Below are 22,035 nucleotides of genomic sequence, written 5' to 3'. Positions count from 1 at the left end.
GTGACCAAGGCCCCGGACCCCGCACTGTCAAAGGGGCGTCGGAGAGCCCGCAGGCGGCCTGGCCGGCCTTCGCGCCAGCAGCGGCGCAGGGTGGCCTCTGGGACTTGCCTGCAGCGGGGCCGGCGGGGACAGCGTGGGGTGCGGCCGGCGCTCGGGTCCGCCACGCCCCTCCCCGGAGGACCCTGAGCTGCAGGTCACTGCGGGCAGCCGCCGCCCCGAGCAGGGCTCCTCCGGCTCCGCGCAGACCTGCGAGGTCTCGGGGCCGGCCGTGCGCTGCGGCGCCCCGCGCAGCCCCCGCAGCAGCCCCTCCGCGCGCACGAGGCCCCGCACGGTGCCGCCAGCCAGGCGCGAGCACCCCCGCGCCCTCCGCGACAGCCCCCGGGCGGGCCGCGGCGACCGCCGACGGGCGCGCCCGCAGGGAAACGGAGGCCGCGCTCCGACTTCCGCCGCCGGAACGACGCCCCCCGACCCCGCCCCGCCCGCCCGCACGGGGGACCCCAGCGCCGCCCCCGCGCGCACCGCCCCCCGCCACGCTCTCCGTCCCCGCGCGCACCGCCCCCCGCCACGCTCTCCGTCCCCACGCGCGGCGCGGCCGCCGGAAGTAGCGCCCCGGGCGGCGCCGACGCCGGAGCCCCGCGCGCGGCCGGCCTGACGTGGCCCCCGGAGCCCACCGAGGGTCCCGCGCGCGGCCCCGCCGCCGCCCCTCGGCGCCCGCGGCCCGCGCCCCCCTCCCCCCCACAGGCGGCCCGAGTGGGGACGGACGCAGCTACGCACCCAGGAGGAGGCCGTCCATGTCAAAGAGCAGGTGGGTGACGGGCCGCGGCGGGGGTACGGGCGCCGCCATTGTACCGCCGTCACGGCCGGGCGGGGGCGGAGGGAGCGACGCGCGTTCGCCAGGCCGCACACGCGCGCTCCGGGGCTGCGCGCCACTGCCCCCCCCCCCCCACCGAGGCGCTCTGCGCACGCGCTCCGCGAGCCTCCGCGCCCTGAGACGCTCTCGTGCACGCGCGCTTGCAGACGCCCTTCGGGTCCCGAGTAGCACTGCGCACGCGCGCCTCGGTCTGTCTGTGGAAGCTTCTCTAGTGCGCGCTGTGAGCAGCTGTCGTGCACGCGCGCTTGCGACCCACCTTCGGGTCCGCAGTCTCACTGCGCACGCGCGCATCGACCAGTCTGAGGAAGCTCGTCTAGTGCGCGCCCTGAGCCGCGCACGCGCGCTCCGCTCTGCTTTCCCTGCCGCGTCCCGCGCGCGCGGGCGACTTTTGGATGTTCAGCTGAGCCCGCGCCGCGGGCTCGGGACGCACCACGAAGGGGCACAAGTTTGCCTCGCGGGCACCCCGACACACGGGGCCGCGCAGAGCCTAGTTCCCGGCCTGAGTTCCCGGTCTAGTTCCCGGTCCTAGTGCAGGACCTGAGTTTGGAAAGGGCGTGAGGAAGGACGGCGAGCCTAGAAGGGCCGATGCATGAGGCTGTTTGGGGGTTAGGGGCCTGGAAAGGTGCTCAGGATGGCATCAGCGCCAGCCGCCCGGTCACCGGGAGCCCACGTGGCCCGCATATGCAATCCGAGGCGGCCGTCCCGGGACCCTCGCGGGTTTCCTTTTCAGTTTCGCGCGCCCGCCGCCCCGCGGGTCCAGGCGCATGCGCAGGGGCGAGCGGGTCTGAGGCTCTGCAGCCCCTCACCTGCTGGTCCCCGGCCATCCGGGGCTACCGCGTTCTCCCAAAGCGCCCCCCCCCCACCCCCCGTAGATCCAGTAGGAAAGGGCCTGAACCAAATTATTAACGTGCCCTGCCGGCACATCTGCCTTCCTCGCTCTCAGTTGTTCCTTGTTTTTTGGGGGGGGGTTCCCCTTTTCCACTCTTGCTGAATGCAAGCTGTAAAGATTTTTTTTTTCTTTTGGGACACTCCCCCAAAACAGCTCTTTGACCCTGTTTCTGTTTACTGTCGGTTGATGTCGCGTGTGCATATTTATGCATCACCTCTTTAAAGAAGCAGATGCCAGAAAGTTCCAGACGCTTTAAAACGTGACGGTGCTACTGCTGGGACGCTGGAGGAACTGCCCTGGGGACAGCTTGGACTCGGCCAGCGGAACGTCTGTGCCTCAGTTTCCTCGTGTGTTAAGTGTGGGCGTCAGAGGAGACAACGCAGGTCAAGCTCTGAGTATCAGACATTAGTACATCCGTGGTCAATGCGTGTCTTTCCAGAGCTGTTGCTAGGAGAGAGTCTAAGCGTGATGTCTTTTGGGGGACGCTGGACCTCACTCAGCGAAGGTAGTTCATCAGCAGAGTAGTGAGGCGACTGTGACCCCAGTATGCTAGAACTGCTGCGACAAACTTCCACAGACTGGGTGGCTCGAACCGCATGTGTGTTCCGGAACAGGTCTGGAAAAGCCAGAAGTTGGAGAACAAGGTGCCAGCAGCAGGGTGAATGCCTCCCGAGGGCTGTGAGCATTGGATTGTGTCCAGACCTCTCTCCGTGCCTGGTGCACGACCTTCTTATCTCTTTCTAGCATCTGCTCTCTCTGTGGTTCTATTTCTCCATCTCAGTTTCTCCTCGTTGTGATAACCCCAGTTATCCCAACTCCCGCCCTACCCTAATGACCACCTTTTAATCTGATTCCCTGGCTGAAGACTCTGTCTTCCAATAAAGTCACAGCTCCCTCCCTGCTGGGACTCCAACTTTTTGTTTGTTTCAATGCCTGAGGTTATCTGTCCCATGCTCTCGTGCTGGGTCTGTAGAGTTCTCCTTCCCAGATTTTCTACTGTCTCTAGAAACCCTTGGGGAATTCATGTTTTTCTCTCCCATTGTAACATCACAGCTCTGTAGATTCCTTAGATAAGAGGAGAGAAAGCTTCCAGGGCCAGAACTAAGCATTCAGAGCTGCAGGGGGTAACCTGGAAGCTGTTTCTGGTGGGTCCCTAAGTCAGGCAGGGATAGTTGGTTCCTTAGAAGGAGTTTTCAGGATTTCTACAGATTCACTTCAAAAATAAGCCAGCTCGCAAATGCAGGTGACGAAGGTTACACAACCGGAGGGTAGAGACATCTGGAGTGTCTTCCTTGCCCTGTTCCAGCCATTGTGGCTCTGGGCACGGCTCTTGGCAGAGAATCCAGCTTGTTCACTTAGAGGAACACAGTTACCAGCCGGGAATTTCCCTCCAGTTCCCCGAACCTGGCAAAAACCTCACTGGAATTGCGGAAGAGATGCACTGGTCAGTTTGGCGTCCTTGTGCTTTCCACAGAGGTGAAAACGTGCTCCAGATCATTTTTTTTAAAGTCTTGTTTTCTATAGTCTTATTTGTCAGAGAGGCAGAGACAGCGAGAGAGATAGCGTGCACACAAGTAGGCAGAGAGGCAGGCAGAGGCAGAGGCGGAAGCAGGCTCCCCACTGAGCAAGGAGCCCGATGCCGGACTCGATCCCAGGACCCTGAGATCATGACCACAGCCGAAGGCAGCGGCTCATCTGACTGAGCCACCCAGGCGTCTCTGATGTCTATACTCTTGAGAAACACCTCTTGCGAATGATGGGAGATGCCTCTTTAAAAACACAAAAGCAAACCAAACTGTGAGAACCATCATGCTTTTCTATGTCATAATCTAGATTAGGGAAAAAACAACAAAACAAAACTGAAAATGTGCTCACAGTTAAAGTGATTTCTGTGCAAGTAACTAGAGGCACTTTAACTTGTTAATCCTTTTAACAGTCTGAGTGTCTGTGGAGTGGGAGGATGGATTTCCTTGCACGGATTACAATTTATTTTTGCAAAATTGTGTTTTCCCCGTGGGATGATGGCTCACTTTTCCTGACAACTTTATTTATTTTTTTAAGATTTTATTTATTTGGCAGAGAGAGAGAAGGTGTGCATACAAGTAGGGGGAGCAGGAGAGGGAGAAGCAGGCTCTCCGCTGAGCAGGGAGCCTGATGCGGGGCTCAGTTGCATGACCCTTGCTCTGTGACCTGAGCCAAAGGGGGTTGCTTAACCGACTGAGCCTCCCAGTTGTCCCTCTTGATGACTTTCAGTAAACTGTGGTACAGTGGTGTCAGAAATTCATTCAGAATGGATTGTGCACATTTGAAAGAAGGATCCATTCCCACACAATGAATAAACTCCAACGTGCCATTCATTGTCTGACGAAAGGATGTGTATGCCTGAGCCATTCTTTGTCTTGTTGGGTTGGTTCTTCCGTCCCTGCGTTTGCTTTCTGTGTTGTATCTGGAAGGCTGCTTGTGGCCCAGGCCATCATCGGGAGCACACCCAGCTCTGCGGTTCAGCCTGAGCAGCCCTCATTTCCTTCCCTCGCTCCGACCTGGCGCCCGGGAGCACGAGGCTGATGTATGGTGCCCTTCCTGCAGGCTGCCCGTGTGGACCCCTGCAGCAGCTGGTGGCCAGGCTGGGTCTCTAAGGGATGTGTGCAGGCAAGCCCCGAGGGACACTCGAGGTCGCTTGTGGCAGAAGTCGTTAGGCTTTGTGGGTAGTTTGGAGAGCCTACTGGGCTCTGCCAACGGCAAGGGCTGCTTGCTTGCATGGGTCAACATTCCTCTAGCAGGAGAACCTGCAGGGGGGAGGCTTCAGACATAATGGTGTCGAGGCAGAGGGTGCACATTAAGAATGTGTATCTTTTCATATGTGCACGTGCATACATGTATATAGATACGTTGTTACATCTCACGTGCATACATGTATATAGATACATTGTTACATCTCATACTGGGGCTTTAGGTTCATGTTCTTTTTGGACATGCACGTAGACCTCAAGTAAAAAGATGGTGGCTCATTGCCAACCCGAAAATGACGGGGGTTCAGAGATCCTATAGGGTGGTGAGCACTGGAAGGTGCCTGGAGAGTGTTGCCCGAAAGCGTCACCCTTTTTCCCTGTCCCTCGTCCTCTGCATCTGTTTCACGTGGACGTTGCTCTCTATCCTTTGTCATGTCCAGTGAACAGGAAATCAGCTCTTTCTCTGAGCTCAGCGAGACACTCCAGCAAAGTAATGGAACCCTAGGGGGGGTGATGGGAACCTCTGATATGTAGTAGCTCGGTCAGGAGCACAGGTGACGAGCTGAACTTGAGGTTGGCATCTGGTGGTGGGAGGAGGTGACTTGTAGACTGAGCCTGGCACCTGGGGCTCTGACACAGCTTCAGGTACAAGGGTCAGGACTGACTTGAAATGCAGGACACTCGGGCTGGTGTAGGAACATTGCTTTGTGCTGTGGGAAAATCCGCACATACGGTCTGGTGTCAGAGTCATGCTCCCGAATGCCTTACCGCCACGTCCCATCCCAGTGGGGATGATGGCTCTGCCCTGTGAGTTTTCACAGGGAGAGGGGCATTCAGTCCATTTTAGAGGGTAACTTTGTCTTTCGCCATTGAGTTATTTTCAGGTTCCATAACACACACCCTTAGTTCCTTGTCCCCTGCGTGCTGTGACCAGGTCATCCTGGCATGCCTGGGACGGAACCACTTGCACTCTCAAAGCCTTCCATCCCCGGGAACCCTTCAGCCACAGGCTCAAGAGGACACTCGCCCCCCTTCCCTTGGCTGCCTCAGTGTGAGGTACAGGAAGTTTATGGGTCAGGACGGAGCGGACAGTCTCAGCAAGGTAGCGAAGTGGTGATAGGATTCATCTGTCCTGGACTTTAAAGCAAGGGGAGGGTGTGGTTGGGGACTGATGAGTGACATACATGTCACAGTCAGTGATCATGCAGACATTCCTCTGTGGACGGGAAGGGCAGGTTATGCTACAGACCTCCATACCTCAGTGTCCTCGTGGGTCGGCCTTCCCTGCAACGTGGGCATACGCATGATGCCTCACCGCGGAACAGCATACCATTCACAGAGACGGCGGATGACGCCACGGGCCTCGGCGTGTGGGTCAAGATAGAAAAGGGAAGCGCAGAGGTCACCCACACGGACGCCTCTAGTCCAGGGTCTTCCCTCCACACTGTTCATCATTTGGGCAAGAACACGGACACGGACTGAATTTGTTTCCCAAAATTCATGTATTGGAAGCCCCAACCCCCAGAACCTGAGAACATGGCTGCGTTTGGAGACCGGGTCTTTAAAGAGGTAATAAAATGAATAATAAGGAATGGGCCCTGACCCAATCTGATGGGTATCCTTGTAAAAAGAGATTAGGACACAGACTCACACAGGGGACAACCACGTGACGACAGGGAAGAGATGGTCTCTGTATGCTCAAGACAGAGGAGGCCTTAGGAGAAACCATTTCTACCCACTCCTGGATCTTGAACTTCTAGCCTGTGGTAATTTGTTTTGGTGGCCATAGCAGACTAACACAACAATGCTGTGTGGTGGGGGCCATCTGGGGCAATGTGGGATGTTTAACAGTATCCCTAGTCTCTACCTGGTAGGGGCAGTAGCACCTTCTATGATGGGAATATGTATTTATGTGTCTACCTTGCCACCCACCCACCCACCCATCCATCCATCCATCCATCCATCCATCCACATATCCATATATACATCCACCTGTCCACCCATCTATCCATCTAAACATCCATCCATCCATCAGTCTACCCACCCACCTGTCCATCCATCCATCCATCCATTCATCTGTCCACACATCTGTCCCTCCATCCACCCTTCCACCCGTCCATCCACACATCTATCCATCCACCCATCTGTCCACCCATCCATCCATCCGTCCATCCGTCCGTCCGTCCGTCCGTCCGTCCGTCCATCCGTCCGTCCGTCCATCCATTCATCCATCCATCCATCTGTCCATCCGTCCGTCCATCCATTCATCCATCCATCCATCCATCCACACATCCAACCATCCATCCACCTACCCACCCACCCATCCACCCATGCACCCATGCATCCATACGTCCACCACTGCTCGGGACAGTGTGGCCTTCCATGCTTGTAGAACAGTGTCCGTCCCCTGAATATTCTCCTGAGAGACCCCAGGTGAGTGAGACCACTGTAACTTGCTGAGGCCATGCAGCTCCACGGAGAACTGGAGTCTGTTTCTCTAGTTGCAAGTGTGCTGTGCCCATGTTGCATGACCTGCCTTTCCCCGTTTTTGCCTTCACGCCTGGACCTACAGGTCCCAGGTGGCTTGCATGCATGCTGAGAGGGCAGTAGGGACCCATGCTCTCTGTGACTGGGTACAAGTGGACTGGGTCTGCTGCAGCCCTGGGTGCTTTTGAGGCCTTGACCCCTCACTCCACCCTAAGGAGATGGTGTCTGCACTGTGTTCAGGCTCATGATGGGTCTGCAAGTGGGACTTCCCCTGAGGACACTGGGCATCTGAACGGACCCTGAAGTTATCACTAACTGTGATTCACATTGCTTCTGTTTCTTCCCACCTATAGCTAGTCTGGGAGGAAGGAACTTGGTAGCCCTTTGCTTGGGAGGCCTTGGAAGTATTTACCACTCTCCCCTCATTTCCCCGCAAGGTCAGACAGCCCTGGAAAGGAGGCTGGATGTACATAAACAGCTGAACTTGCTTCTCACGGCGTTTTCCGTCTAGGACGTGATTGCTGTTTTGTGGAGAGGGTCATTATTCTTGATCTTTGCTATCAGAGTACAATCTCGAGGAGCGGCGTCCGGAGAAGCTAAGTTCGGTCTTCACCGTGATAGACAGCATGAGTCCACGGGGCAGCGTCATGGGAGCTCTTGCCAGACAGACAGAACGTCAGACCCCTCACGGACCCACCGAAGCACCCAGGTGCCCAGGTGGCCTGGGCCATGCTGGGTACTCATTCCTTTGGGATATGGGGGCATATGAAAACCTCTGCTGGTGATTCTTGTTATGTAAAAGGGTGGGAAACAAGTTCGGCCTTACCCATATATATTATCTGCATGGACACTGGTGGGTGATCTCCACGGAGGGTGGTCATGTGTCCTGATCAGCATTTCCCATATCTTGGGGGTGATACACAGGGGTGGGGATGGAGTCCGTGCCCTTGACTGTTTCCTTTGATTTCAGGTTAATGAAAACGTACGTTTTAGGGTTAAGTGTATTCACAAGTTATTTTATTTTTAAACCAACCCTCACAAGATGCATAAAACGCTGAAAGAAACATCCATGATAAAAGCGTGATCCAGATTCAAGTGAACGACACGGAAAGGTTACTTCTGGCTTGAGCTAATTTATAGCATTCCCCAGTGAGGAAGAACGCACGTAGTGTTGGCGTCTGAGTAGATCGCGGCCATCTGTAATTGCATGTATGGAGGGAGGAGGGATGCTCGAAAACTGGGGGATTGAGGTGCGCTGTCTAGAGTTGTCTCCCTCCCCTTCGGATCCTTTGGTGACTGGATGTGACCACGGACGCCTGACGGAGGGTCCTGAGGTTCATGGTGCCCCCACTGGTAGGAGCCCTGTTTACCACCGGGATATGTGGCACCCAGCGAGGTCTCCTGCCCTCTGGCTCTCCGTCTCAGCCTCCCTCTCAGTTTCATTCTTTCCCTCCCGATATTTGGGGTCTGGCTAAATCCTCTGGCAGAGTGCCCTCCCTCCAGGACCTGTTAGGGGTAGCTGTGTCTGTGGCAGACGTGCCCGGGGATGTTGGCGGCTTGCTTCCTTCCGGCTCGTCCCCCATTCACAGGACTGGTGGCGCCCGGGGCCCGGTGTCCTGAATCTCCTCCCCATGGGCACAGCCGGAGCCGAGCCTCAGCCCACAGAGCAGACACCTTGCGCGGCGCTGCTCTGATGAAACCACGGGTTCGTCGGAAAGGCTTCGATGCCACGTGGCAGTTTAGGCACGACGCAGGGAGCCCCGCTCAGTTCTTGGAAATGTTGATGCAGGACACGTGTGGAGAGTCCGCAGGAAAGAGTGATTTGGTGTTTGTGGTTAAAGTTGTCTTCCGTTGCATCACGACTCCAGTAAAACCCGCCAGCGCTCCAATGAGTAGGACACGCTCCCTGCTTTATCTACCATGTCAACAACCTCTCTGGGGAGGCGGTGTAATTATTCTTATGTATAAATGAGCTAATGAAGCTTGAGAGAGGTTAACTGCCTTGCCTCGGGCCACACACCTCACAAGGAGCAAGGCGGAGTGAGGCCCAATTTGGTCTTGATTCCTCGAAAGGAACCAACAAGCAGCACTGTCTGTTTTTATGTTTTTCTATATACTTTTTAACTTTTTCAACGATTTTAGTTATTTATTAAAGAGAGAGAGAGCACGAGCAGGGGGAGTGAGAGAGGGAGAAGCAGGATCCCTGCTGAGCAGTCGAAACCATAACTCTAATATATAACTAGTGTTAGATCACTAGTTAGATCAGATACATTTATTTGTACAAAAAAGAAATAGAGAAAAAAATATTGTGGACACCACCAGCAAAAAAATAAACAAGAATGGGGCGCTTGGATGGCTCAGTGGGTTAAGCCTCTGCCTTCGGCTCAGGTCATGATCTCAGGGTCCTGGGATCCAGCCCCGCATCGGGCTCTCTGCTCAGCAGGGAACCTGCTTCCTCCTCTCTCTCTGCCTGCCTCTCTGCCTGCTTGTGATCTCTCTCTGTCAAATAAATAAATAACATATTTAAAAAAATTTTTTAAAAAGAAACTTGAGAAAATATATATAAAATTTATTTATCTTCCATAAACACACACTTATGTCATGTGTTCTGTGTAAATGACGGGTGCATGTGTGGTTTTCAAAAACCCGTGAATACATGTCACTACTTCTCATTTTGGTAGTGATTATTGTGTACACGTGTACGCGTGCATCGTGTGTGTAAATAGATGTGTTGGTGTCCTTAAGTACCCTCAGAGGGAAGTTTTGTCTATATATTGTGTGTGGGTGTGTATATGTGTAATTACACAGATCCAAGAATTGTGTAATAGTTTACGCAAGTGGGTGGATCAAAGACGTACCATAAATGTGTCTGGTTCTTCTGTGGACAGACGTCCATGGGCTGTGTCCATCAGCAGCCACTGTATTTAACGCGCAAGGGGTAACATCTGAGAAGTGTGTATTTCCAGTCTGTTCTCCGGTGCCCTTTCAACTACTAGCCGGGAGGCTCAGATGCGGTCAGTTTCTGTGAGACCTTCCTCCCGGGGTGGACCACAGGGCCATTTAGGGGAAGGTGACACACCCGGAGTTCGTTATGGGTTTAACGATACAACTTCACACCCCAGAATGCATTACATCAAAAAGCGGGGCATCGTTCGCGCACAGTGCTCATGAGCCGTGAGAAGGGCATGGTGATCGAAAACCATACGTGACCGAAAGCCCCTACCCTGAAACCGCTTGGAAATTTCCATCTGCCGTCTTTATTCGGTGCCTGTCCATGTTAACGTACTAATGGCTTGGTGGGGGTGGGGGACTTTCCCCACGTGGGTTTCTTTGCTGCCCAAGAAGATTCGTTGTGATTGCCAGGGAAGGTCTCGAGATGAGAGATGGTTGAGCATTTCTAGGGTTTATGAGCATGGTGGGTGGTTTACTGGAGAAGAGCCAGGCTCCCCCTGGATGTACAGAGAGGTATACGGCAGCTAGAGTGCTGGGTCGCTATAAATCATGGAGTCCGGCCCCACACCCTCTCCTCCCCACACGGCTAAGGCAAGAACCCTTCTGTGAGCGCCATGTGGCTGGCCCAGTTGCCTGATTTGCATTGAGATGTTTCTTCCTTGATTCAAGGCCCTAATGACCAAGCCTGGGTCTTCACGTTCGGTCTTGGAGAATGAGTCTTTGCTTGCTGATCCCTGAATGACTGCCTCGCACCCTAGTTCTGTGGGAGTCGAGGATTTTCCGGCAGCATTCTCGCTGTAGGGCTCTTCCTCTGTAGAGTCCGGAGTGAGAAGGCGTACCCGGTTTTGGCTTGAGGGTTCCCGTGCGATGCCGCTGATGGTCAGTCCCATTCCAGGGCTGTCAGACACCAGCTAGGTTCAGCACTGAACAACTTCCTTAAGTACCTACATGAATTCATAAAACAAACCCTCTTCTTTTCATGACCCCAAAGGAGAGTGGTTTACATAGTTCCATCGAGTGAAATATTTTTGCTTCCATACACTAAAATTTTCCAACAACGAGGGCCTACTGAAGGGCAAGGCATCGTGCCCTGGCCTGTCGTCCCTAATCCGTACACTTCCCTGAGAGAGAGAGCGGGCTGGTGCTTGCAGAGCGTAAGTGCTTTTCCGAGGTCCCACAGCAAGCCAGTAGCAGACTCAGAGCTGAATTCCTATCCATCTGCCTCCAAGTCCTCCTTGCTCTTTCTAAGATTAATCATTTTGGGAGGATATTTATCATACTAAAATGCTAGGTTGAAAGCATTGGGAGAGGGGCAAAGAAATGAAGGGGGGGAATCTTTGATCTAGGTAGCCTGGATCCCTGTGGGTTCGGTGGCCCTGTAGCAGGGGTGCAGAAGGAGATGGGAGGGGTTTGTGAAGGGTTTCTTTGCACTGCGTCCTGCCCACACTCAAGGCTGCTGAGCTCCTGTCTGTACCCTGGCCCAGAGAGGAGGGTGCGGTGAGACTCCTTACAAAGATCTGATTGTGCGTCTCTGGGTACCAGGGGCTGGCACCTGACAAGACTGGGCTGGGCCATGAAGGAGAAAGCCAGAAGCTCCTCTCCCCATGCAACCCTCCCGGGATTACCAAAACGATGCTTTTGCTGGTGGGGGACACACCCGGGAGTTCAGGCGGTTTCAGAATAGCCCTAGACGTTGCATTCCGAGCATAATGGCGTTCAGAGGCTGGAAGCATCCTGGGGCATGCTAGAATTTGGACCACGCACTTATAAAACATCTCTCCAACAGGTAGGTTTTATAGCGATCCCAGAAGACCACAGGTCGCCTTGTGATGATGCCTCGGTCCTCCTCCTTGAGGATAAAATATTTCTTTGGGTTTCGATACCCAAGCATCTGAGGTTACTGTTAAAAATATGAAATACGTTGGCACCAGTATGTTATATATTAATTATTTGAGTGCCTACCAGTCGCCGGAGGCACACAAAATCATTAAAAATGAGCAGTGTTTTATTTATAGATGTGGACTAAAGAAAAGGAAGACGCTGTGTGGTTTTACCTTTGTTTCTTTTTTTCTAAATGAAACACGACAGACGACGTGAGGGGAACTACAAAAAGAGAAAAACCCAGGAAGTTTGTGTTTTTCCCCCCAGGGATGTGATTTCCGGCCGGGGCCCTGGGAGCAGAGACTCCCTGCTCACGTCCTCATCCTGGAGGTGGATGGCGGGCGTGCCTGCTTACTTGCCGCCCACGGAGCTGAGCCGTGTCCTTGCTCACCACCTAACCCTCGGTGTTGACAAGAAGGAATTCCTTAGGGCCCTGGGTGCTGGGTAGGTAGGCGTAAGTCACCTAACAGACAGGCTGGGAGGGCTCTTGGGCTGCAGGCTAGCCCCAGGGCATTCAAACCGTCTCCCCCCCAACCCCGCCCCCACCGCGGTCAGTCAGCCACGTCCCCAGGCCTCAGTGCTAGAATACAGCACGTCAGCACCTGTCGCCTCTCGCCCCTTGCCCGCTCGGAGAGTCCCGCCCCCTTCTGCACCAACACCTGCTCTGTTCTCTGTGCACAATGACGTGCACATTTCGGCGTGCACAGCGAATGCTCAGTGCATGTCCGGCGTTTGTTGTTTTTTTTGTGTTTTTTTTTTTCCCCCCAACTGAGCACGCTGACAGGTGAGCAAAGGTTGCAGTGGAGCACTGGAAGCAGACACCTGTCCTGCGTGGACGGATAGCGACCTTGTAATCACCGTGCTCAGTTCAGGAAGCGCATGTTCCCTCTGATTTAGAAGTCAGCCATGCAGGGCGTGAGGAAGGACCACGTGGACGCATCCAATCACTTAAATAACTTTTTTATGATGGATTCGCCAATCAGCCCGTGATGACTCTGTGGCCGAGGAGGGTCCGTGGGAGCTGGCCGGGCTTGTCTCATCATTATTCACACCCCTGGAGCTTTGGGCTGGGTGCTGTCCAGCATGCCTCCTTGAAAAGCTGTGTGAGATCCCTGGAGGGAGGGTATCCTGTCTGAGTCTCCTGGCAAACACCCTGGCGGAAAGCCCCGTAGGAACTGGTGAGTTGGGTTAACTTTTTGTCGCTGCTTCTCTGCCGCTGAGATGTTGAGATAAGTGTTCAGCCGACGGCGACCGGGGAATAGTCAGTCTGGTGTTCCTGGTTCAAAAGAAATCCCAGAGTTTCTTTTGCTGCCTCATTCTGCAACAGTGGAACAGCTTGCAGGGAGAGAGTTAATTCGAGAAGTTTTATCGAGTGTCTTAGCTGCGGGAAATTGCGTGTTCAGGGATCTTCTGGGGGAATAATGAAAGTGTGTACCTCGCTACCTGTTGCGTGACATTTAAAAAACAAAAAAACATAAAAACAAAAAAACCCCAGTAGAACCACCTACAAGACATTCATCTGTTTTCATGGGTTCCTTTGCCCTGAAACAGGGAGGTCTTTTCGGGGGAAGAAAGCGATTGCCAGTCTTTCTTTCGTTCTGGATTAACGTGGTAGTTGGAAAACACACGCTGCATACAGAGAACAAGGGAGAGCCCAGAGGCAAGAAACCCAAGAGGAAATGAGCAAATACAGAGATGCGGTTTGTGCTATAGTTTACTTAGAAGGGAAATTGAATTAACTTTATGTATCGAAACACTAGGAACAGTGCTTCCCAGTTAGACAGAATGAACACACGTTTCTGCGTCAAGCGTACACCAGGAAACGTTGCTATTATCCTAAGCTTCCGACTCATGCTTTTCCTAAGGAGTAAATTCGAGATAGAATTCATGGCAGTTCTTTCTTCTTAACTTTTTGAGATTTTTTTTGAAGTATGTGGGGATGCCTGGGTGGATTGGTCGGTTAAGCGTCTCCTTCGGCTCAGGTCCTGATCCCAGGGTCCTGGGATCGAGTCTCTCCTCGAGCTCCCTGCTGTGGGGGTGGGGGTGGGGCGGGAGTCTGCTTCTCCCTCTCCCTCTGCTGCTCTTGCTCTCTCTCTACCAAATGAATAAATAAAACCTTGAAAAAAATGATTTTTTTGGAAATATTTATTTTTCCCTTTAAGCGTACAGATCCGAGATCTGTCAGGAACCCCTGAAGCAGAACACGAGTGATCCCAGTTGGCAGAGCTGTGGCTCAACAGAGCACGCTGGGGTTTCTCCCTGCAGTGTTGGACACTGGCTTGGGCCGTGGGGGCTGTCTTCACAAAGGGGCAGGGTTCAGCAAGGACTGTTCCGTGGCTCAGAAATGGACCCCTCTTTGTTCTGAAAATGTGTATTGCTTCCAAGAGATAAGCATCCAGGAGACTGTGACCTTTGTCATGCATGGCATACATAATGTAGCAATCCCGAGCCTGCCAAACGGGTGGTTGGTTGGTTGGTTGGTTTTGCAAAGAGAGATGCTAAGGCACGTGAATAATCCCTCCCAGATGAACCCTCTGTGCTATCTATCGTGCTATCTGGCTATCCTTCAAGTCAACGATCCTCGTTAGTTAAGATGTCAAGTGCTTGCTTCTTATCTGGGTATCAACATTTTTTCTTTTAAGATTTATTTATTTGAGCGGGAGAGAGGGAGAGAGGGAGAAGGCAGGGAGGAACAGAGGGGCAGCGTCTCCAGCAGACTCCCCGGTGAGCCCGGAGCCCGACCCTGGGACTCCATCCCATGACCTGAGCCGAAATCGAGAGTGGGACGTTCAGCCGACTGTGACCCTGGACGTCTTTCACGTGTGCATGGATTCCCTCCTCTGAGCTGACCCTTAAGGACCGAGTTGGAGGGGTGATAAAAAGAATTGTCTTTGGGGATGGTGTCACTAAAAATGGTGAAACTGCACTGAAGCCATGATTCTGTTTTATGGTCATTTACGATAGGCGCCCTGCATCTCAGCCAACATGTGATGGTACCTGACAGGTCATCTCCAGGAATTGGTGCCTGCTGTGACATTAATATTGGCCAACCGCGAAACTGCCCCGTTTTCATTTATAACGAGATTATAACCTAACAGCTGATGATGTCGCCATCCAGAAATGTAAGGGCTTTCAGTGCATGCAGAAAACAAAATAAAACGAAGATACAAGGGCTCCTTCCACTTGCCCTTAAAACCGAGCACTGAATGTTGGGCGTTCCTTAAAGGGCTGATTAAAGGAAACATTCAAAGTTTGCAGGTACACATGCAAAGACTGTGTTCTCCAGACCACTCTCCAGGTGGACTGTTTTGTTTGTATCTTGTCCTCTCATTAAAATTCCTGCCTTGTTTGGAAATTAACCCTGTAAAACTTGGTCGCTGACTCAACAAGCCCTTACCTGGCACCCTTGGGAGTCAGGTAATGAACGATTCTGCGGTGACGAAACCCAAGACCCGTCTTCCCTCCAGGCAGACACTCCGTGAAAATAGTGCGGGTGCCCATGTCAATAATAATTAAGTGTTTATGATAACGAGGAGGAGGAGGTACAGGGCAGAGACTCACACCGGGCAAATTCACTGTAGCGCCTTTGACTTTCCACTCTGACAGGAAGCACGGAGGTGAGACGGAGGGGGTCGGGGGTTCCTCGGAGGGGTTCCAGGACCGGGGGAGGTCTCGCCCGGAGATGGACGCAGGACTGGGATGTCCTTGGTGACAAGTGATTTGTTTGTCCCAGCCCTGGAAGCTTTGTTGCTGTAGGGACTGAGATGGGTTTGTAGGATGTGGACACTACTCAGTAGATGCCCCAGCACACAGCCACCTGCCAAATTGTCTGCAGACATTCCAAGTGTTGCCTGGGGAGGAGAAGCCAACCACCCCCACCCCCCGACCCCGTGTAGAGTCACGGAGTTGGGGGCGTGGAGATAGCCTTGTCACCTCTTCTCAGCTGTTTGCCAGGCTTCCAGGAAGCTCGTTGGTGGTGCTGGAGGTTGTCCCAGCTGGTCTGACCTGGGTCACTCTTGGGCACAGGTTTCCTGTGTCCCTGATTGCCTCCTGTGTGGCAAGGGAAGTACAAGCTTCCACAAGGTCAGGGGGCTTAGCCCTCATCCTTTTCGGCATGGGCAGGCTTCCCCGCTGTCTGGCGTCTTGACTCTTCCTTTTTTTTAATTGTTTTTTTTTTTTTTTAAAGGCTTTATTTATTTATTTGTGAGAGGCACAGCATGAGTTGGGGGGAGGGGCAGAGGGAGGAGGAGACTCCACGCTGAGCAGGGAGCCCGATGCGGGGCTTGATCCCAGGACCCAGGGATCATGACCTGAGCTAAAGTCTTACGTTTAACCCACTGAGCCCCCCAGGCACCCCAAGACTCCTTTCCAAGTGCTCCCTTCTGCATTAGAGATCTGCAGCTCTTTGTTCATAACCAACAGAAAAAAAAGGAAAGAAAAGGATTGGACAACATGATTTTTGGGTGGCTTCTTTTGGGCAGCTCCGCATCAGCAGTATATAAAGCGATAAAGCTGAGCACTGTTTATTCATCCCACGGAATGCAAACAGTCACTCATTACATTGTGTGCTTCAAACTTAACGTGTCATTTTATCAATTATAGGTCCGTAAAACCGGCATAGATATCTGATGGCAATAAAGCTGGAATAGAGTTGTACAGATGTGTCAAAGTTTTACTGACTTATAGTTGACCTCCAATATCTCGTCAGTTTAGAAAATATATGTGTATCTGTATATATGTATTTCTCATCAGTTTAGAAATATGTATATATATTTATATATACTTGATTTGATGTAGATATATACATGTGTATATATGTACATATACATGTGTATACATATATGTGTATACATATATACACACACACACACATATATATATACACTTGATTTGATACATATCGTGAGGACTTGATACATATTGCAAAGTGATCACCACGGGAAGTTTCCTTAACATCCACCACCTCACAAAGTTATATAAGTATCTGTTTCTCGGAATGGTTAAGAGGTATAATAGGATGAGTACAGTTGTATAGAAAACAGCCGTGCTCCTTCAGAGTGTCAAAGACCGTCCTGGGGACAGCTCAGTTTTGCAGCAGTCTCTGTATGCTTTTCATAAATTGATTTAAAAATTTTTTTTAATTACCTTCTAAAAGAACAAAAAAAATTTTTTTTTTTTTTTTTTTAATTCTGAAACACAGTTGACCCCAGAAGGTTGCATTTTGAGACTGTGGAGCTGGGTTTGTCCTTGTAAGCAGGGAATGGTTCGTTTTGAGCTTGCGCTGACTTTGAACCATCTGAAGGTGATTCTACCAGGTGGTTTTTTTTCTTTTTTTTTTCCCCATTTAGAGCATCCCTTTAGGGGTGACGTCTACTACTTCAAACCTCATGGTTTTTTGTAAACTCTGCAGGTTTTGTGATAAGGTGGAAATAGTCAGAAACCTATATTCAGCCGGAAAAGTGGGGCCAAGCTTCCGTGTCTTTTGGTCGGCATGCCCAATGAGAAGCAGCTTCTGACCCTCCTCCCCAAGCCGCATACCTAGGAGCAAAGACCACTTACTCAGACCTAGCCAGGATCCTGATGGCCCCACCTGGGATCCCAAGGCTGGCATACTCCCTCAACAGTGTGTCTTAACTTTTGAAAGGCCAGATGTTTGATTGCGTTAAGCACAAATCCCAAGTCTGTTTTCAGTTAGTGAGAAAGTCGGTGCTGTTGGCAAGCACGTGGACGTCTAGATCAGGCTTTCTCAGGCTGGGCACCGTCTCTATGCGGGGTTGGGTGATTCTGTGTTATGGGTGGGTTTTGCACGTTGTGTGATGTTCAGCTACAACCTTGGACTCTGTCTAGGAGATGCCAGTAGCACTCTATCAATTGGGTGAGGGTGTCTCTAGACAAGTCAGACAATGTACTGGCTGGTGAGCCCTCTTTTACAGCTATGAAAAATAGACCCATTCGGGGCACCTGGGTGGCTCAGTGGGTTAAGCCTCTGCCTTCAGCTCAGGTCATGATCGCAGGATCCTGGGATCGTGCCCCACATTGGGCTCTCTGCTCAGCAGTGAGCCTGCTTCCTCCTCTCTCTGCCTGCCTCTCTGCCTACTTGTGATCTCTCTCTCTCTCTCTCTGTCAAATAAATAAATAAAATCTTTAAAAAAAAAAAAGACCCATTTATTTATTTGAAAGAGAAGGAGAATGAGCGTAAAAGAGAGAGCAGAAGACGGCGGGGAGAGGCCAAGGGAGAAGGAGAAGCAGGCTCCTTGCTGAGCAGGAAGCCCGATGTGTGACTTGATCCCAGGACCCCAGAATCATGACCTGAGCTGAAGGCAGACACTTCACCCACTGAGAACCCAGGAGTCCCCATGTTCTATAGATGCATCACAGTCAAGAGACTTTCTGCCCCCACCATATTGTCACACACCACATGCAGGACTCATCCAGGGGGTGTCAGAAGCCATCTGCTTCCTGGACATTCTGGGCCGTATCAAGTAATTCACATGTCACGAGGCCAACTCACGACAGTCATCACCATGCAGTGGAATGCTGGACACCTTCAGGTTGCACATTAGTCCAAGTGACAAGTTCAGTCATCAAGGAGGTTATAATAGCAGGTGTCTAGAGCTGGGTGCGTGACTCAGGAGGTCTTAGATTGCAAGTTACAAACTCATGGCCGCCCCACTCATAAACCTCAGCTTTGGTATCTCTTTTTAATGTTTTTTGTTTTGTTTTGTTTTTGTTTTTTATTGGGGTGAAATTCACATAGCATACAAATAACCATTGTAAAGACGTAGTTCAGAGGCATTTAGTTCATTCCAGTTCAAGACCTTTCTAAGTCATTCCCCCAAACCCCCATTCCTTCTGCCCACAGGACTTGGTAACCACAGATGTCTGTATATTTGTTCACCAAGGACATTCCTTGTAAACGAAGTCCTACACCGTGTGGTCTTTTGTGACTGCCTTTTCCCCGGCCGCATCTCATTTTTGGGGTTCATCCATACGGTAGCAGGTCTCTGGACTTCATTCCGCTTTATGGCAGAATTCTGTTCTATTTTATAGATAGAAAGGGATTTTCTAGTTGCATGTGTGGGAAGGTCACAGAATCAGAGGAAAAGCTGCGGGATTTCGGGCTGGATTTTGTAAGTCTGATTGACATGAGCCATAGCTGCCGTTTCTAGTTGCCAGTGGTGGCTGACCACTGGATCTGAGCACAGTTGGTGTTGCATCCTGGTTAAATTCTGTGGTATTATCACTATTTTGCATATATTTGGATGCAAATTACCGTCGTGGTTAATTTCCATTGCTGCCCAGCAAATTCTCCCAAATGTCATGGCTCACAATACTGCCCCCCGATTATGTCACGGTATCAGCTTTAGGTTAGGTGTGTGGACATGGCTTATCTGGGTCCTCTGCTCAGGGTTTTACAAGGCTGCATCAAAGCTTTGCCTGGGATTGTGTTGGCTAGACCTTGGGATCCTCCTCCAAGTCCGTCGCTCGGGGCATTGGCCAGTCTAGTTCCTTGTGATTATAGGACTGAAGCCCTTAGTTCCCAGGGACGTTCGGTCCCTGTAGGCATTTCACACCATGAGTGTTTCATCAAGGCCTGCAGGAAAAGGTCTCTTTTTGGGAATCTGCTTTCAGCTGCTTGTCTGATTAGGCCAGACCCACCCACGATAAGGTCCCGTTTGGCTAGCATAGGGACAGCCGGTCAGAGAACTCCATCACACAGGCAACATCCTTTGCTTTGGTCATATCCTGTTGGTTCAGAGGACATCACTGGTCTCTCAAGAGGAGACGGTCTCACAAAAGTGTGGGTACCAGGGGCTGAAAGGGGAGAGGCTAATCTTAGAATTCTGTCCTCAAAAGGGGCGGGGGTGGTGTGGAGCTGGAAGCCTAAATATCATGTAGAACAACGTGTCCCAGGAACCAAATGAGCTAGTTACCAGCACACATTTGGAGACGTCTGTGCCAAGGTTGTCGGTACTGGTGGTCATTAGCTCATGTGAACATCATTTATTTTCATTTGCTGATAATGAAAGGATGGGGGGCCCAATACATGCTGGGCTATTTCACGGTGTAAGGCCGACGTCTGGTCTTGCCCATCACGGAGCTGTCCCCATCCTGCTCAGGAACATGCCTGGGGGCTGGCGGGCCCTCTGGAAAGGTGCAGTGATCAGGTAGCACCCTTCTGTGGGGCAGGCTTGGTGAGGTGTCTGTGGCCTCCCCCTGGCTCTCCCTTCATGCAGGGGACCCTCCAGCATCCGGCCTGCACCGCCCTGGTTAGCCTGGGAACTTAGGCACCAACTCACAGGGCCACATACCGGGACGGGCTTTCTCACTGATTAGGAATTCTTTTTTTTTTTTTTTTTTTTTTTTTGATTAGGAATTCTAATGTGAACACCCCCCCACCCCAGTGTCACCCCTGCATCTGTCCTTGCCCTGTATGTCCGCTGGAATATAGGCTTATGTCCCTCAGCCAGGGAGGGGGAGAGGGGTCTCCCAACCCTACCTGCTGTAGCCCAGAACCCTACCTCCACTCACACTAGGAGTTCAGCCCTTGTGCACGTCTCAATTTGTAGATGTAAATTTACGCGATCAGAATTGATAGCAGAAGGCAGGGTGGGTATGCTTTTTTCTGTTTTCTTTTCTTTCTTTCTTTTTTTTTTTTTTTTTAATTTATTTGACTGGCAGAGATCACAAGTAGGCAGACAGGCAGGCAGAGAGAGAGGAAGGGAAGCAGGCTCATCGCTGAGCAAAGAGCCCGATGTAGGGCTCGATCCCGGGCCCCTGAGATCATGACCTGAGCCCAAGGCAGAGGCTTAACCCCCTGAGCCACCCAGGCGCCCCCGGTTTTCTTTTAAATAAGCTTGAGCTTCAATACATCCTCAAGGCTTTTTTTATTGGGGTGAAATTCACACAGCGTACAATTAACCATGGTGAAGAGTGGAACTCAGGGACATTTCCTGTATTCCATTGGTGCCTATCTAGTTCTGATAACTTTGTAGATCATTCTCCCAAACCCCATCCCCGCTCCCCTCCGCCCTTGGTGACCACAGATAGCGCTTCCGTCTCTGTGCGTTTGGAAATTCTGGACATTCGGCAGAAACCGAGCCTCCTGCTATGTGGGCTTTTGTGACTGGCTTCTGCGGGAGCACCTCGTGTTGGAGGTGCATCTGTGCTGGAACGGTGTTGATATTTTGTTGCACTTGATATTTTGTTGCACTTGATGGCTGAATCACAGTCTTGTGTGGATACATTGTATTAAGTCTCTGCATTGATCTGTGCATGGAAGGTTGGTTTGTAGCTTTTGGCTGCTGTGCGTAGTGCTGTTTGCTTGTGGGTGTACAGATGCCCATTTCTGATCCCACTTTCCGTGGCCAGAGGTGTCCACTCGGAAGCAGAATCGGCGGGTCCCATGGTGGGTCTGTGTGACTCTGAGCTATCCCCGTCTCGGTGTCCACCGCAGCTTTGCATAGCTGTTCCGTGTCCAGGTCCTCCTCTCAGAGAATCTGGTCTGTTGTGCTGAGCAGCCCCAGGAGGCAGAATGACAACGTCTCCTGTCTGAACTTGTGTTGAGGAGGCTTGCGTTCAGCTGTGAACGGGCCACTGGCAAACCCTCAGCATTTATTACGAGCACTGCTAGGACTTGTTTCTGTCTGCCCTACGGCTTATCAGATCGCAGGAGCCAAGGCGTCATGAATGGCTCGGGGAGTCCCAGGAAACAGCCACCGATGGGCAGGACTGCACGCTTCCTAGCTCATGAAGGGACACGGCAGCCTCACGCAGGCCCGGGGGTCCAGGTGGGCCATCGAGACCCATGCCACTGCGGCCGCAGTTGGGACCACTTTTGGGTAGCTCCATTCCCAGGCTTAAAAATCCATGAGGGCCTTGCCCAGTCCCACGGCGGGCTGGCCTTCCGGGACGGTGTTGCGTTTCCATGATGGTGAGTAGGAAAGTCGAATCAGCCACGGAACCAGGAGCTAACAGGGTCAGCCGCAACCCACTGCCCTCCTGCCAGTTCTCCAAGCTGGGTCACCTTTCTTCTGATGTCACACCCCTCGCCCCGCGGTGTGTCACCCCTGCCTTTGGGGACAGAGCCAGAGGTTCTGAGGATAGAGCACCATCGCCTTAAGAATATTCAAGCTCCCCGTTCCTCGGGGCCGTTAGGTTTGGGCTCACTGTCTTCATTGACATCCCATTCTCACGCCGCCTCCTCACCTTTGATATAGCTGCAT

At 52.1% G+C, this 22,035-nt stretch overlaps 2 protein-coding genes across 2 annotated transcripts in view; one reads left to right on the top strand and one right to left on the bottom strand.

The window, feature by feature from the left end:
• Positions 1-862, bottom strand: part of LOC111157128 (pseudouridine 5'-phosphatase) — a 77,196-nt gene extending 76,334 nt beyond the window's left edge. Inside the window, exon 1 of the mRNA XM_022518369.1 lies at positions 775-862. Within this exon, the coding sequence (XP_022374077.1) occupies positions 775-844 (70 nt within the window). The 5' untranslated portion in view covers positions 845-862. The remainder of the gene's footprint in view (positions 1-774) is intronic.
• The window catches only part of LOC111157126 (steroid sulfatase), a 148,646-nt gene continuing 127,336 nt past the window's right edge, over positions 726-22,035 (top strand). Inside the window, exon 1 of the mRNA XM_022518368.1 lies at positions 726-805. Coding sequence (XP_022374076.1) covers positions 792-805 — 14 coding nt within the window. The 5' untranslated portion in view covers positions 726-791. The remainder of the gene's footprint in view (positions 806-22,035) is intronic.

This window comes from Enhydra lutris, unplaced genomic scaffold (assembly GCF_002288905.1).
Source record: "Enhydra lutris kenyoni isolate GAN:26980312 unplaced genomic scaffold, ASM228890v2 scaffoldscaffold52, whole genome shotgun sequence".
Lineage (NCBI taxonomy): Eukaryota > Metazoa > Chordata > Mammalia > Carnivora > Mustelidae > Enhydra > Enhydra lutris.
This window is presented reverse-complemented; position numbering and strand designations above follow the sequence as displayed.